At 37.7% G+C, this 15,496-nt stretch overlaps 1 protein-coding gene across 3 annotated transcripts in view; it reads left to right on the top strand.

Moving 5' to 3' along the window:
- kcnab1a (potassium voltage-gated channel, shaker-related subfamily, beta member 1 a) overlaps positions 1 to 15,496 on the top strand; it is a 125,060-nt gene that overhangs the window by 94,025 nt on the left and 15,539 nt on the right. For all 3 annotated transcript variants that reach the window (XM_038285562.1, XM_038285560.1, XM_038285561.1), the window contains exons 3-4: positions 7,356 to 7,393; positions 15,164 to 15,243. In XM_038285562.1, coding sequence (XP_038141490.1) covers positions 7,356 to 7,393; positions 15,164 to 15,243 — 118 coding nt within the window. The remainder of the gene's footprint in view (positions 1 to 7,355; positions 7,394 to 15,163; positions 15,244 to 15,496) is intronic.

Raw genomic sequence — 15,496 nt, 5'->3', positions numbered from 1 at the left:
GCATCTGGCATGCCCTGCGGGCGACCGCGCGAGGTCACGTGACAAAGGAAGAGAAATAGGCTGGTCGGGTGTGCTTAAGTAAGTGGCTCATTTCGGGGCATTGTTTCAGTCGTTTTTAATGGCTCAGGTTTTCAAAAGATCATTTCAAAACCGACCTCAGTAAAATCTTAATAATATTAATAATAAAAAAAAAAATTAGTTTCAAAAGGGCATTTTCTTTGATAAAGGGCAAACTTCCTAGTGCTTTAGCACCACCTAGTGTCTATGTATGCACGCCCCTGCCGCTCCAGAGAGGGAACACCTATTAAACGTGTGAGAAGGCATGCAAAAGCGAATTTCTCTTCATGCACGCTCTTTTTAAAAGTTGCTGTTTGCATCGCTCATACAAGCTTACTGTCCAAAAGAAGATTTGCAATTTTTCTACTATGTCAGACTCACCACCTGTAAGTGAAAATGGGGACAAGCACGTAGGACGGCCTTACGTAAACATATCACCAGAATGATTGACAATTAGGAGGACCAATTATTTTGATGATCCACTGGAAAAAAGAAAATCCTCCCCTATACCTTTAAGCAGACCCTCAAACCCTGATCTGAAACAAAACTTACCAGCTTTAATCTGACCAAATTACAGGTAATTAAGCCTTTTTAAACTTAGCTAGCCACCGTAGCCGGGTCTGTAGCCATAGTTTGATTTACTGAAATAATTCCTGATCTGCTGTCTTTTGCTTAGCAACCTGCTGCCAGCAGACAGGTCAGGGCACCTAATGTCCTTCGGCTTGCAGCATCCACTAATGCTCTTCTACAATTAGGAATAGAACCCTCTTTTTTGGCCGGTTTTGACTCATATTGATTTTGCATCTGCAATGGCAGCGCACATTAGCAAGAGAGGAAATACATCATTTAGGACTTCCCTGATAGTTTTCCTCCATTTACACATTTGTTCTCTTGCCATTTCTAAATGTAATATGAAAGCGAACCACACCAAATGAAAAAATAATATAATGAAATGAAGCCCACTTTTGGTGTGGACCAAAGAGGACGACCCAAGGACTGTCCTTTCTTAAATTGGAAACCGGTGGACTTTATTTACTAAAAAGGTCATTTCTACAGGCATTTTATCTCTTGGAATATTTGTGGTTGTGGATTAAAATGTAGAACAACATAGGAGATATGAATACTTTTGTCTGGCACTGCTGAAATATTACATTCAGATGCCCTACTCTCTATGCCTACACTTTAGAAAAGGAGACTTTTTTAATTATTCAGAAACCGGCTCATTCCCTCCCTCTGGATCAGGGGGCAATTTATTATCTGCTCACATTCTAAGCAAAATGTAATATAATTACACCTCAATTTACATCTCACTGAAGTTGTAAATTGACTCCATAAAATCAGTATCTACTTGAAACTGATTCAGTTCAGCAGAAACCTTGCAGAGCGAGGCACTTGGAGGATGGACTGATTGATTGGCTTTAACAAATTCATAAAACTTTAAAGCAGGGGCAGCCTGCAGCCGCAGATAACCCACTTTTCCAGCCAGCACACTGACCATGGGGTCTGCATTGGCATGCTGTCAGCACAAACACATGATAATTGGTTAGAATTATGGAAAGAGTGTAAGGAGAGCTTTTTTTTAAAAGTGCATTTGTAGTTTACTAACATAAAAAATCTCATGCAGAATTCACAAACAATATCTCAACCCCTTTTTTTCTATTATTATCTCTTACACTCCTTGCACATTATTCAGGTCCGGACCTTATTTCCCTGAATTCTTGCTGCACTGATGCAGCACTTTTAATGAATTCTTCGAAAGTTCCCCAGGAAAATCCTGCAGTCCTGCAGTATGCATGATAGCAGTCAGATGGAGTGTGTCACCGTGACACTCCTCAAGGAGAGATCAGAACAGGCCTCTGTGCTCACAACTTTGTCTTCCACTGTAAAATTATAAATTGCGTGACTAAATATAATGAATGGGATGTGACATTGTAGGTAATTAGTAAAAAAAGCAATAAGACATGTTTCTGTCTTATTGCATGTTTTTTATGAATTTAACAACTTTCATAATCTACTTTAAAATTTTCCTCTGTCCTCTACTACATACCAGAAATCAGACAATTGGATTTTTTTCTAACTTAAAACTTGTTTTGTTAATCTGGACATGCTAAGGTTACAAGATGTGTTTTCACAATCACCAGCAATCACTATGTTGTCTTGTATAAACCAACATAGTGACAAAATGTCAACCCCCCATGCTACTATTCTCATTTAGAATGAAGCACCCAGATTTTATTAGAGTACGTACAGTTTTAAAGCTCCTCTGAGCAGCACGTCCTTCATGGAGGCGAATGCAGAATGGCAATCCAAACAGATAGTTGGTTATAAGGAGTTATTTGCTTAAACTTCTTTAATTAGCCTTTTATAGTTGAACACAATAAACCTACAGTAAGATTAGAAGCTAAATTCAGCAGGTTTAATTTATATTTTTTCCAACTCTGCTTTAAAATCAAACAACATAAAACATTTTTTTTACAGTTCTAGGGATAAATGTAAAGACTTTTTTTCTAACCTTTATGAACGTAAAGATCACGAGCTGCTGTTGATTATGCTCCTATGTTTTCAGTCTGTGGCTTATGATGCTGCCTTTAGTTATAAAAGATGTAATTTATATAAAAAAAGGGAACCTATTTCTGTGCATTGCTCTCTATCTTCATACAGCCTTTTAGTAAATAGAGTGGAAAAGACAGAAATTATATAACTGCAGAAAGAAATAAAGAAATCAATATGGCTTGAAGAACAGCCCAGAAAGGACAAAGAGCTGCAACTGAACTGAAAATAAGTGTATAGGTGTTTGCTGTCTATCAGAGCAAGGGATACAAAAAGATCTTCGGGCTGAAATTCACATGCTGGATGTGAACTTTTTAGCACTATGTTTCAAACCCTTCGAGAACAAAACTAACTTTGTGAAAGCTTTGTTCATAACTTTGTGTTTTTTATATACTCTGCTCTATTTTGTTTCAATCCCCCATACGCTTAACTTTTCCCATCTAGTTTGTTTCTGATCTCTTGCTTTCTGGATGTCCCCTATAACCTAAGTCTTGTCTATACATCACTTCACCACCTGTGACTAATCTCTCACCCACATCTACTCACTTTATCACTTCTAGCATTACAAATAGCCTTCATTAGTTATTGTCAGATTCTCCGGTCAGCCATGTTTCCTGCTCCTGTGGGCTTTTTATTTTATCATGCTGAACTTCCTGCACTTTTATCACCTCAGGTTTGATTAACAAAGATTTTTAAAATTAGATCTGTCTGCTGAATCTGTCCGTCTATTAATCATGACAAGCATGGGTACGGCAGAAAAAAAAAAAGTTGTGTTTGAATGTTTGAAAATTCACAAACATTCAAGGAAACAGTCTGGATGTCTTAAAGGGTGTTTTAGAACATAAATTAAACCAGAAATAAGAAAAAACAATCTATGATGATGATTTACATATTTGCAGGACAGCTATATTGGCAACCATTTTACCACATTACATCCTCAAACATCATTGTATTTTTTGGGGATTTTAAGTAATACATAAGTACCAACAAGGATAACAGTGTGACATAGAAGTAAAGATTTTCTAAACCTCTTTTCTAGCTAAAGACTGAAAATGAAAGTGTGCATATGTATTTTGGGCACTCAGTGAAACCTGCAAATAAGATTCAATGCAACTGCCTTCACAAGACACCCAATAAACTCCACCTGTTCGAATGCAGCGTAAAAGCTTAAGAGGTTTGTTAAAAATATACAGAGTAGGAACTGAAAGCATTTTTCCAAGTAATGACCAAAAGGTCCAGGATGACTGAAGAAGCTGCAGAAATACGCACTGCAGACTGGAGACCTTTCTGCATGTATGATATTAGCCATGCTTTCCACAGATCTGCTCTTAATGAACAAGGGATAAATTAAATCTATCATTAAAGGAAAGTCATTACAAATTGGTCAAAAGATGCTCTGGTCAGATGAGATTAAATCAAACCAATAGGCCAATATGTAGAGCATTTTGGGGGGCACAAATCTTGAGTACACCATTTCCAATAAAAAAAAAAATAAAAATCATAATGCTGAGAGTATCATGATGTGGGGATACTTTATTTCAAATGGAAGCCAGTCAGAGTTAACAGGACTGTATATGGAAGTAAATGCAGCACGATCCTCAGACTTTACAGGCTCCAAAGGCTTGGAATGATGGTGGGGAGGGTCACCTTCCTGCAGTTCAACAACCCTTCTTGTTGGGTCAGACTGTATCATATAAAAGCATTTCCAGAGTCAGAATTTCCAGCCAAATGAGAAATCTTTGATGCATAAAAATATGACTTCAACTGTCATATTCGGATGCACTGTATGTACTGTATATACCCCCATGCACCTTCTTCCTCCTTTTGGTACCATGTTCTTCTTTCTGACTATTTGAGTTGATGTAACGAGTGAATTTCTCCACTGTGAAATCAAAAAAGTCAATCAGTCAGACACTCTTCTCAATCTGACCAAGGTTGAGTTTCTCCTGAAGAACGATTGGGGTCCGTCTCTCTGTCTATAGACAAAGCCACAAAATCTCATTCCTTTAAACGTAATGAAACAAACCTCTATAAAGTTTTGATCCAGGGGTGCTGAACAAATAAGAAAGTTTCCTAAACCCCTTTAGATATTTATTTGTAAGATACTTTAAAAAATCTGGCATATTATCAGGTTTTGTTCCTTAAACTTCTGTAATTGCATGTGTTACTTAAGACCATAGTATCATTTTGGGGTAAAACTAACTAAAAGGATAACATGTTTTGCCAAAAGACTAGACCTTCTGCTAGATTAACTTGTTTATAAGTAATTCTCTGTAAAGGGAGGTTATAGCAAGGCAGGATTTGACTGTGAATATGATTACCAACTCCCCAACGTCCTTACTAGAATTTAATTGAAGCTTCACTTAGTTGAATGCATCACACTTTCAGCTAAGATGCTAAAAGGTAATTGAATTAGGCTCTGAAGCAACAACAAGCTACACCTCCAGATTTTTCTATCTTTAGCTTGATGTAAATAGGGCTATAACTTCCATCAAACAGAAGCCAGAGCCAGGGTTGAGAGGAGTGGTGGCCTTGACATTAGAGCTCCGCAGGCTTGTCATCCCACGCTGAGTCTCAAACAGAGAGCCCAAAGCTGTGACTGGACTCCATCAGCAGTGGTTACATTTCCCCCACTCTGGCATCAGCCAGGAGGATGACTGGGCACTAGTTTACATGTAAAAACCTGCGAAAGGAAACTGTTTAAAGGTGGCATCCTGTATGATGCAGCTGCCCTGCTATATTATGGTGCTGAGCTGTAATGGCTCTGCTTCAAGCTGCATTTGAGGATAACCAAAGCTGCCATGGTTACAGGCATTAACAATGTCCTGAAGAGACTTTTCCCTCAGGCGCTGACATTGCTTCAGCCAGCCGACCATCACCACCGTGATGAACAAGATTGCAGTTTTGCTGGTGATGCACGTCAAGACTTTCTGCTCCTCATTAGATTGCAGGAACACATTACGACACAACGGAGCGAGTCTGTCTTTAGGGTGTCAGAATAATGAGCCATATCATTATATCTCCTCTACAGGATGTACGCAGTTTTCTTTTTTTTTTTTTATAAAAAGGTAAGAAGTTAAAGTCAACAAAGTGAGAGAAGAACAGGCTCTTTGTGTAAAGGTCTTCTGTATTTGGGTTAATGATGAGGACAGCAGATAAAAGATTCAGCAGGAGGATCAAACTGAGTGAAGAGGTGATTCTATTAGATCTGAAAGGTAAATATTCAACAGAATCCAGCACCTAATTGTTGCATTCCTAGAGGGAGAAAAACTAAACATTAAAGCCTCTTCTACTTGTACAACCTTTTAAATTAAATTACACATTTCAGCTGACACCATTTGTAAGCAGTTGACATTGACAGCTGAAGTAACTCTGTTAATTATTTCCTTGAAATAGGCCGCTATTACAAGCTAATACAGATTTTCTTTCTGACATATATTGCCCTGTTAAAGTATTCATGTACCTTCAATGTTTTTGTTTCATCCACCCTCAAGAGGATTTCTACCTTGTTGTTAGGCACTGCAATGAAATGATCTAAAAACAAGTAAAGATTTCTTAAAATAAATGTGCCCTTAATCTGAGCAGGTAAATGATGATGAGATGATTTACCAATGGATTAACACACATACACCCATTCATAACAATGGTCAATGAAGAAAGACCAGTTAATCTAACAGTCATGTTTTTGGACTCTGATGCATAAGGAGGAGGAGATGTAAACTCCAGTTGGAGCAATCAAGGATCTTCTTGCTGCAAGAAAACAGGGAATTTATCTGCTGTGCTGTGCAAACCAGTTTAAAAATTATTTACAACCAAAAGCAGAATATTACTTCACATAAAGAGTTTAAATACCCCAAAGTTCTTAAGCTTAATTGAAGATGAAGTTGATTTCTTACAGATTTGTTCAAAAGCAGTTAAAAAGAAAAACTTTGGCTCAGAAAATCTGTTTTTCTAAGCCAAAAAGGAGAAAAGGCTAGTTTTCTTTAGAACAAAAAAGGATCCACGAACGTCTAAAAAGTTATCTCTTTGATAAATTATGGTGTATGCTTACACTTTTCATTTAAGTCTCCTCTTCAAGTGTTTAATTTCCTATTAATACCCTTGCAGTTCATCATGCAGGCTTTGATCTTTTTTCCTATAAAACTAAAAAGGAAAACATATATTTCATATTCAGGATGTGTTCCCCTCTGGTAAGGAGGTTCAGACAGCTTTAGGGTCGCTGTTAAGTGTTCTGTCACAAGCTGAATAGGAAGCATTTTCTTCCAGGTATGTATTCACTAAGGAACCATACGCTGAGGATTTACTGTCTCCTCTGAAAGGAGGCTTGGCCTTTTGTCTGGATTTTCCTCTATGTCTGCAAGGCCATTGGGAGGCTTTTGTTCACATCTGCCCTCATCACACACATACTGACACATAGTCAGAATAATGCACATGAGAACAGGGAAGACAAGACCTTCTACATATGCATGGCAGTAGCAAACAGAAACAGTCACCCAAAAAGGTGCTGTGACTAACGGGCACTCACACCAGGTGATCCCTCACCACCGAGCAGCAGCTCTGAACAGGCCAGATTTTCCTCTTGGGAGCCTGACAGCCTCCATCGCCTGGCGTAACAATGTTGGGATTAGTTGTGTTTACAGCTGGATGCCAGACACAAACAAAGAGAGGCACTGAAAAAAGGACTGACAGCAGAGAAACCATGATGAAATTCCCAGGTGATAAAGTCTCTCTTTCCTTCTCTCCTGCAGGTACATGGGTCACATTTGGAGGACAGATAACTGACGAGGTATGACAAATGTTTTTTTGTTTTTTTTTATAGTTAAAACTGGTTCTAAGGATGTTCTGATGGATTTTAAAATGCTAACAGTGAGCAGAAAAATGTAAGCAGTTAATAAAAAACAGAAAAAAACTTTATTCAAAGGATATCAGGAAACAAAAGAGGATGCCCTCTGTTTTAGAAAGCCAGGTTTTTAGTAATGTTATAAAGAGAAATTATAAAAAGAAAAACATGATAATAATCTGTTGACATGTTTTTCCACCTTTAATCTGACAATAATTAAACTACTATGAGAACTAAAATCCAACTGTGTAAAATTAAACATTTGATCTGAGTAACTTTTTAATAATTCGCCTGTTCATGTTTGGTTGAACTTCGGTATGACACTTGCACAGTGTGAAACTAAGCAGGACAACAGTTTGCTTATCTTATTGCTGTTTGCTTATTTTCTGATGAGTGAATATATATAACATTTTCCTTTAAATCTAGAAATTAAAATAAATGTCCTAAGTGTTTCCTATAACGGTCTTGAAAGCTGAAATATTTGGTCCTATTTTTGGGAGGGTCTCCTTCCACTTCTCCAGTTTGCTGATGACTAGAAATGTTTTTAATAGAATAAAATTGTGATGCTACTTTGCTCACATATGTTTTTGTTTGTTTGTTTGTTTAATTGAGCTGAGAGTTCTGCTGGCAAATCTAAAACCTAAATCCTAAAGCTAATAAGTAACCAATTTCTCACTATGCCGGAAATTATCATCCAACTCAAAGACTTATTCCTGCCTATGCTATATTTTGTTGAGATGTTTGCTTCCCCATAACCTTCTTTCATCATGATGCCCTTTTAACTAGTGCAATGCCAGACCCTCCTGCACCTTCAAATCATAATGATTCCCTCTCTGTACTTCAAAGCTATTCCTCTAAACATCACACTTGTTATTTTAGCCATAGATTTCCTGTGAAGACTCAGAAGAGAGGGCCCCATTTTCAAGTCAAGACAGACAGTTTGATAACTCAAAAGCTTTTATTTAAAACCCAGATGATCTGAGTAGAAGCAGTTAGGGCGTCTATTACAGGAAACTGGTTTAACAGTTCAGCCCGTGTCCAGAGAATGAGGTAAGATCCAGCCGGTGGGCTACCAAAAAGATGCGGCGGTTTCTGGAGAACAGATAACAAGCAGGAGTCCGAAGCCAGGTCAGACAAACAGATCAGAGCAGAAAAGCTTAGAGTTCCAGGAGTCTGAAGACAGTTCAGACAGGAACAGCAGTCAGGCTCAGTGGTTGAGAGGCAGAACAGGTCGGATCAGGAAATCAGAAACACTATGGCATGCTTAAAACCTGCTCTCCACTGGCACACCAGAATGAGAATAATCTGGCTATGACAGCTGGATACAAGCACCTTAAACAGAAGCAGGAGCAGGTGGATCAGATGAGCAATGATTAGAAACCAGGCAGAGTTCGATAGGTGAATGAAGTAAATAATTAAGCCAGTTGTCAGAGCCCTGATCATGACACTTCCATTTTATTGTCATTCATACATCAGCACTTGTTTCCAGAGAATATTTGACCCTGGCTACAGTAGCAAACAATTCATGGTTTTTCTATTTTTGAGGAGCCACTCCTCAAAGATAGACATTTCATTGTTAAAGCGTTTGTCTTATTTATAAGATTTTTTGACCAGCACTTCTTGCATGTAGTCTATCTCAATATCAAACCGAACAGATTGACTGCTACTGAAGCTATTTGCAGCTGTCAGGACCCCAACAACCACTTAGCATTTCCTGTCTTCTATTTGGTGTGTAGACTTCAAAGTAAAATCGTACTGTATATGGAACATTGTAAAGAGTAAAGCGGGTTACTTCTCTGTAAGTTGGGCTCAATGTGTGTTTAGCTGATCAAAATCGGATCAGCATTGCCAACTGTAATAGCTAAAACGGGTACACACATTCTATCATACAAACTTCTTTTTTTTTTTTTTTACTATAAGCAAATTTGAATCACTTTGGTTATCCCACCAGACAAAAATTAAAGCAACAAAAAAAAAATAATAATTTAATGTCAGACTAAACTTCACCATTATTACTGATATTAATTGGATTCCCTATAGCTGATGGCAATGATGGACTCAATAAGACTGAACACCTGAATGGCATCAAAAGGCGCTTCGGTTAGACTGATGTTCACAGCTATGCAAGAATGTTGTTCTAACATTAAAATAAAGATGGAAAAGTTCATATTAAAATGTTGAAAAACTGAAACAAACTTTAAAACGATCCCTTAAATTATGTTGATGCTTTTTTCTCATATTCGTAAGTCTGTAAATCTCCTAAAATGTATTTAATTATAGATGATGCTTCCCTTTGTCCTCTAGACAAGTAGAGCTTGTTGTTAGAGTTAAGCTTTCTCTATGATTACAGCCTATTATTCTTCGTGTCTTTTTATTTTTTTTAGGGTTAATAGCTGTATGGTTAGCTTTGGGAATATGTGATCATTATTCCTCTGGATCGAGACAACATAGCCTCTTTTATTGAGGATGCATGTATTTAAAGTCAAATTTAAGCTGCTGTATGAAAAACAAACATTACTTTGCTTTTAGAGACACATTTAATGTGTTTATATGTGAACATAGGGATACAGACACTCTTACCTATTAACGTTAATATTATTTGAGCTTGGTTTCAGGGTCATTAGATCCTAAAGTACACAGAGTGACAGAAAATACAGAAAAGCTGATCACAGAGGACAGAGAAAGACAAGGCTCACACTAGAGTTATTTTTCATACCTGAGGGGCCCCGCCCTCCAAAACGAAATGCTGTACCCTTTTTCACCCAATTATTCTGCATGTCTCCGCTGCCAACACTGATGTCACAGATACTTCTCAGCCACTTCAGGCGAATTTAACATCAGAGAGTTACGACGGAATAGCTTGTTAGCTCAGAGTGGATATGAAATGATTGACCCAGTGCTGAAGCTCTCAGCACATCAGGGGAAAAAAAATATTCTGGAGTTTCTTCATTTGTCTTTAGTGCCAACTAGATTTATTGACACCCCTGGTACAGATGTGTAACAAGCCTTAAATAAATTCAGCTTTTATTGCAGCGGCTTAATCTCTGAAAAAAATAAATATAGTTCCTTTAATGTCATTATAGTTCTTCTGGGAGGACAAAGAAGAAATACACAGTTTGAACACTAATCAGTAAACTGGCTGTAAATATGTTATACGACATCCATTTGCTTATTGAATAGCACTCATTCCATCATTACCAAGAGTCTTCCTGTCTGACTGTCCTCTTTGCTACTGAACCCAACATGGTTTCAGTAGGATGTAGTTTTGGAGGACTGGAAGTTATCACTATCCCAGTGAGGAAACCAAATGATAACCCATTTCAAGATTTCTAACAGATGCAAATGGATTCTTGTTGAAAATCTTCTTGCATTTCAATGTTTAATGAGGACATGTTGTCAAGGTTGCACTTGGAGGTGAATCAGACCCACAGAATCGTAAATCTTTCACCAAATTTAACAGTAGACATGGGATGCTCTTCTACATGGTGTTACACATTTAAATATAAACCTAAAACTTCCAATCTTTTGACCAAAGCACATTGGTTAGTAATAGTCTAAAGATTTAGCAAACTTCAGGTTTATATTTGTGGTAGTAGGACAGCAGAGCTTTTTGATAACCACTAGGATGTCAATGTCATACAGCTTTCAGGCAAACTTCTACACCCAAACATCTGTGTACCGGCTTATAGAAATAAATGCATAGCTTAAAGGTCCGTTTTAAAAGGTGCTTCTATTCAAGGCTGGAGATCTTTGTCCATATTTAAGGATGGTTCTATTTTAATGTACCTGGTTTCCAGACAGAAAGCTGACATGAGTGTGTGGGTAAGCAAGTTTTCACTGCTTACTTATTTGAAAAGGTCAAAGCCAGGTCCATAAATTGTACAGTGAGTTATAGAAAGCCTCGGTGTTACAGTTTCTGATTCTAAAGCAGTGTGGTGTTTGGAGGAGCGAAAGCAGCGCAGTTATAAAGTCCTCTGTGAGGCTGTGTGGGTAGGATGTGGGAGGCTGTGGCAGCCTTAAATCTGGGGTTATGATAGAGGAAAAACGTTGGCTTTCTTTGCTGTCATATCTGTCAAGCTTTTGTTTTCTATCCACCTTTGCAGTCCAGGTGGTGAAAAAAGAAAGGTGTTGTCACCCTAAAGTTTCTGTAACTTTAATGACTCATTGTATGTTGGAAAGAGTGAAAAGGCCTGGCTTATGTATTTATCTGACTGCTTAACCTATACATCAATTTGTGTAAAAAATGTTCCAGAACTAAGTTGGAAAACTTCCAGACTTGCCTACTTCTTGTTTCTTGTGTTGAACTTTTATCATCTCATTAAGTTTTAAAATATTGGACCTTTTCTTAGAAAAAGGGCCTGTTGTTCCTTCACTGGACTAATGATGCCCTTCTGGTGCCCACAGCAGTGTGCTTCTCATCTGCACTCAGAAGGGAAAACAAACAGTTCATTCTCTCCTTCCCCTTGCTTTCCTGTATGCTTTTCCATTTAACTAGTCCCTCTTTGTAAAGAGAGCATTACGTATCTTTTCATTCTGCTCCATTTTAACAGTTGCCCAGGGTTCAGAGACTTTTACTGAGACATTTTTAAATGTGGATACTGCTCTCTAGGTCCTTGTCTTTTTTTCCTCCATGGCTTCTTAACTTTCTCTCAAAGTAATAGAATTTCATTAATATTCATGTAGTTTTTGCATATGGATGGACTTTGAAAAAATGGTTATACTGAATGGGAAAAAGATGTATAATGAATCCTTATGCTGGTTATAGATTTGTATGATATCATCACATTGTAACCTTGACTACCTATCCTCTGCCCTTACTTTGTAGAGAAGAAAAAGATTTAGGGCCCCACTGCAAATGTGATTTATTAAAAAATTTGCAAACTAGCATCTGCTTGCTTAAAAAAACCCTCTTACCTGATCAATTAAAGCAGTTTAACACAAATTATAAAAAATAGTTCCTTCTAATTAAAGAAAAAAAATACACAGCCTCATTATGACAAGCATCTAGTACTCTTTACTGTTATGACCTTCTTCGACACAGGATACTTAGGAACATCCAAATACAGCAAGTAGGTAAGGACTCTTAAGCCAAAGCTCAAGTGCATCAGCTTCTTCAGCTTCAAAGCGTTGTATGAATACATATAGCACATAAGCGCTGAATAGAAATGGCAGAATGTTCCTATTCTAACTGCAATTGATAGGAAACATCAATCTTCCTCCTCCTACTTCTTTCCTTACTGCCAGAACTATTCTGCAGCACTAATCATGGCGACCGTTAACGCACTTCCACTTTGGCTTCAGTGTCCATCATGCTGATTTGCTCAAAATCTGATTGAGCTTTCATCTTTCTGCCAAATCTAGATGTGATAGTAACAGATCCCTTTAAACTACTTTGGTTTTGCAACATTTTTCCTTTAAGATTTTGAAAGAATTCTGTCGATTAAACCTTTTTTCTAACATGTGATGAAATCTTAACATAGATAAAAGGGTACTTCGGGTCGTCTGTCTCAAGCGCACCTGATGCCACTGATAAAGCCCTTGATTGCTTGATTTAGGTTAGGACAGATCCGGATTTTGTAAATGTATGTTTTTACAAAAAACGTTTCGAGGCTTGAATAGACTGAAACTTAAGTGTTTTTTGAAGTAAAGGATTTAAATGAGAATTTAGATAAATACTTTGTAATATTGATTTTACCTATCCAAATCATATTCCATACCATTTATAAGCAAAAAGAACTCTTCTTTTTTTGTGCTTAACCTTTTTGTCTGCATATCAAGATTTTAAAGGCAAAGCAAAGTGTGGAAAAATAAAACTTTAAATGAATGTCACTTTACCATTAGGCTATACTTGTGCTCACAGTTTTTAAAATGTCCTTAAATTTATCCTTGCAAGTCTAAAATAAGGAACAATGAGTCAATTACTTTACATAAAATAATGAATCACAGTAAATACAGCATCTATTATAATTATATTAGGTCTCATAGTCATTCCAAAAAAGTTAAAAAACAAACCACTGGGCTTTGTTTTCCAAATTTGAAGAAGTTCCGCTTCCCATCCAGGAAACTTTTTCAATTCAAAATCTCTGCATTGCGTTGAGTTCCAGGCTTTATAGAGTGGCCCAAAATGGCCTTGTTATAGCTTAGAAAAGATGCAAATTGAACCAAAGGGGTGGACCAATTCTTCTGGAAGGCAAAATTGAAAAGGAAATTCAGTACAGCTGCTAGGATTAAATGCTTCATTCCTACATTTGGTTATCATCGATCAGTTACAGCTAAGTCCAGTGTTTTCACATCAATTAAAAATTTAGGTTTTCTGATGTTTTAACTTAAAACCGAATCTTGCTCCATTATGTTAACTTGAAATTTAGAAGCTGTGGTATGTGGCTAAATCCCATTTCCATACTCTAACAGTTTTATATAGACCATGACAAAATAGAAGCTACTTTGCTGAACTTTCACAAGTTGTCCAAGAAGCATATATGATAAAGAGAATCAAAACAGCAAGTCTCACTAAGAACGTTTTACACCAATGTTATATCTTACTTTGATTAATGGAGCCTAGGCGGACGTTCATCTGAAGAAACTCATTGTTCTCCTACATCTACCTGCGACACCGCCAATCGGCTTTGAACCACACCTCCACGAAAGCCAGTCAGCATCCAAAGTTGATCTTAAAAGGCCTCCAATCCGCACTAGTCTGCTTCTGTGCGCAGGTGGCGGATGCGCTGTGACTTCATTCAGATGACACTGTTTCAACCCACCTCCAGCCCCTCCTCCACCACCATAGCTAAAGCTTCATTAGAGTGTAATTCCTCTCGGACCCTTACTGCGTTCCCTGTCTCATTTGGACCGATCCAGCAGAAGACCGCCATGTTGAGCCTGCTTCTGCCAGAGGTTTCTTCCCAACGGGGAGTTTTTCCTCTCCAATGTTGCTCAATGCTTGCTCATCATGGACAGGTTCTCTCAACCTGTGATATCCAACTGGACTTCGATCTTCCAGGTCCCTGAGTGAAGCCCTAGTATCAGCTCCTGCAGTCCAATGGATCTCCCCATAAAGCTCAGCATACCGTCTCGCTAACCAGCAGTCTACAGACTGACCAACTTCATCTATCTCCACTCCACCACCAGTTTCAGGCCTGGGGGGGAGAACAGCCCTATTATTTGCTCCTGTTCATGCATATCTATCAAAATTAAGCGCTATGTTTTCTGCCAAGGTCTGAGCGCCAAAGACAAAGTTATTGTATCAATAAATTTCTCCTAATTGTATTTTCTCTTTGTGTGAGTTTTTCCAATTGAAATCATCATTTCCTGTTAAAGACCATGCATTGTTCAGTTGTTGCTATGAAGGTGAAGCTCTGTTACTATATTCTGCATTTGCACTCAGGGTCGCTGTTGTAAAAATACGTTACATAAATGAATTACTTTAGATAATATTCATGCTCTGAGGAAGCCTTCCAGCTAAAATGCATTACTAATAATGTTTAGATAAAATATGCTGTTGCATGCTTTTATTGGCTGCCCTATTTTTCAACTCTTCCATCAATGTTTTATTTCCTGCTCTGGACGTCTTGTTTGAAGAAACATCCAAATTATTGAACAAAAAGTGAATAAATGTTGAAATATTAAACCTGACTGATGAATTGTCCACACAGACTTTTGAATCACCTTTTTTTTTTCTCTGCGTGTGTTTCTGTGTTTGACGTGACGTGTCTGCAGGTTGCAGAGCAGCTAATGACCATCGCCTATGAGAGTGGAGTCAACTTGTTTGACACAGCTGAGGTTTATGCAGGCGGCAGGTGGGTGTTTTAAGAATTAAATTGGGGTTAAAGGAATAATCATTTACATACTGATGTCTTACTGTGGATAGCATCTTTACATTTGAATTTGGCACAGAGGTTTCAAATACAATACTGACATGTTGTTTCACACAAAAGGGCAAGTTTTATAATATCATTAAAAAAGACAAGGTATGCTTGTACTCAAGCAAATTTAAGAGGTAGAATAATCTGATCCTGTCTACAATATTCTTTAGGTTTCCTGTTATAGTTT

This window comes from Cyprinodon tularosa, unplaced genomic scaffold, assembly GCF_016077235.1.
Source record: "Cyprinodon tularosa strain WSP-4 unplaced genomic scaffold, ASM1607723v1 ctg211, whole genome shotgun sequence".
NCBI lineage: Eukaryota > Metazoa > Chordata > Actinopteri > Cyprinodontiformes > Cyprinodontidae > Cyprinodon > Cyprinodon tularosa.
This window is presented reverse-complemented; position numbering and strand designations above follow the sequence as displayed.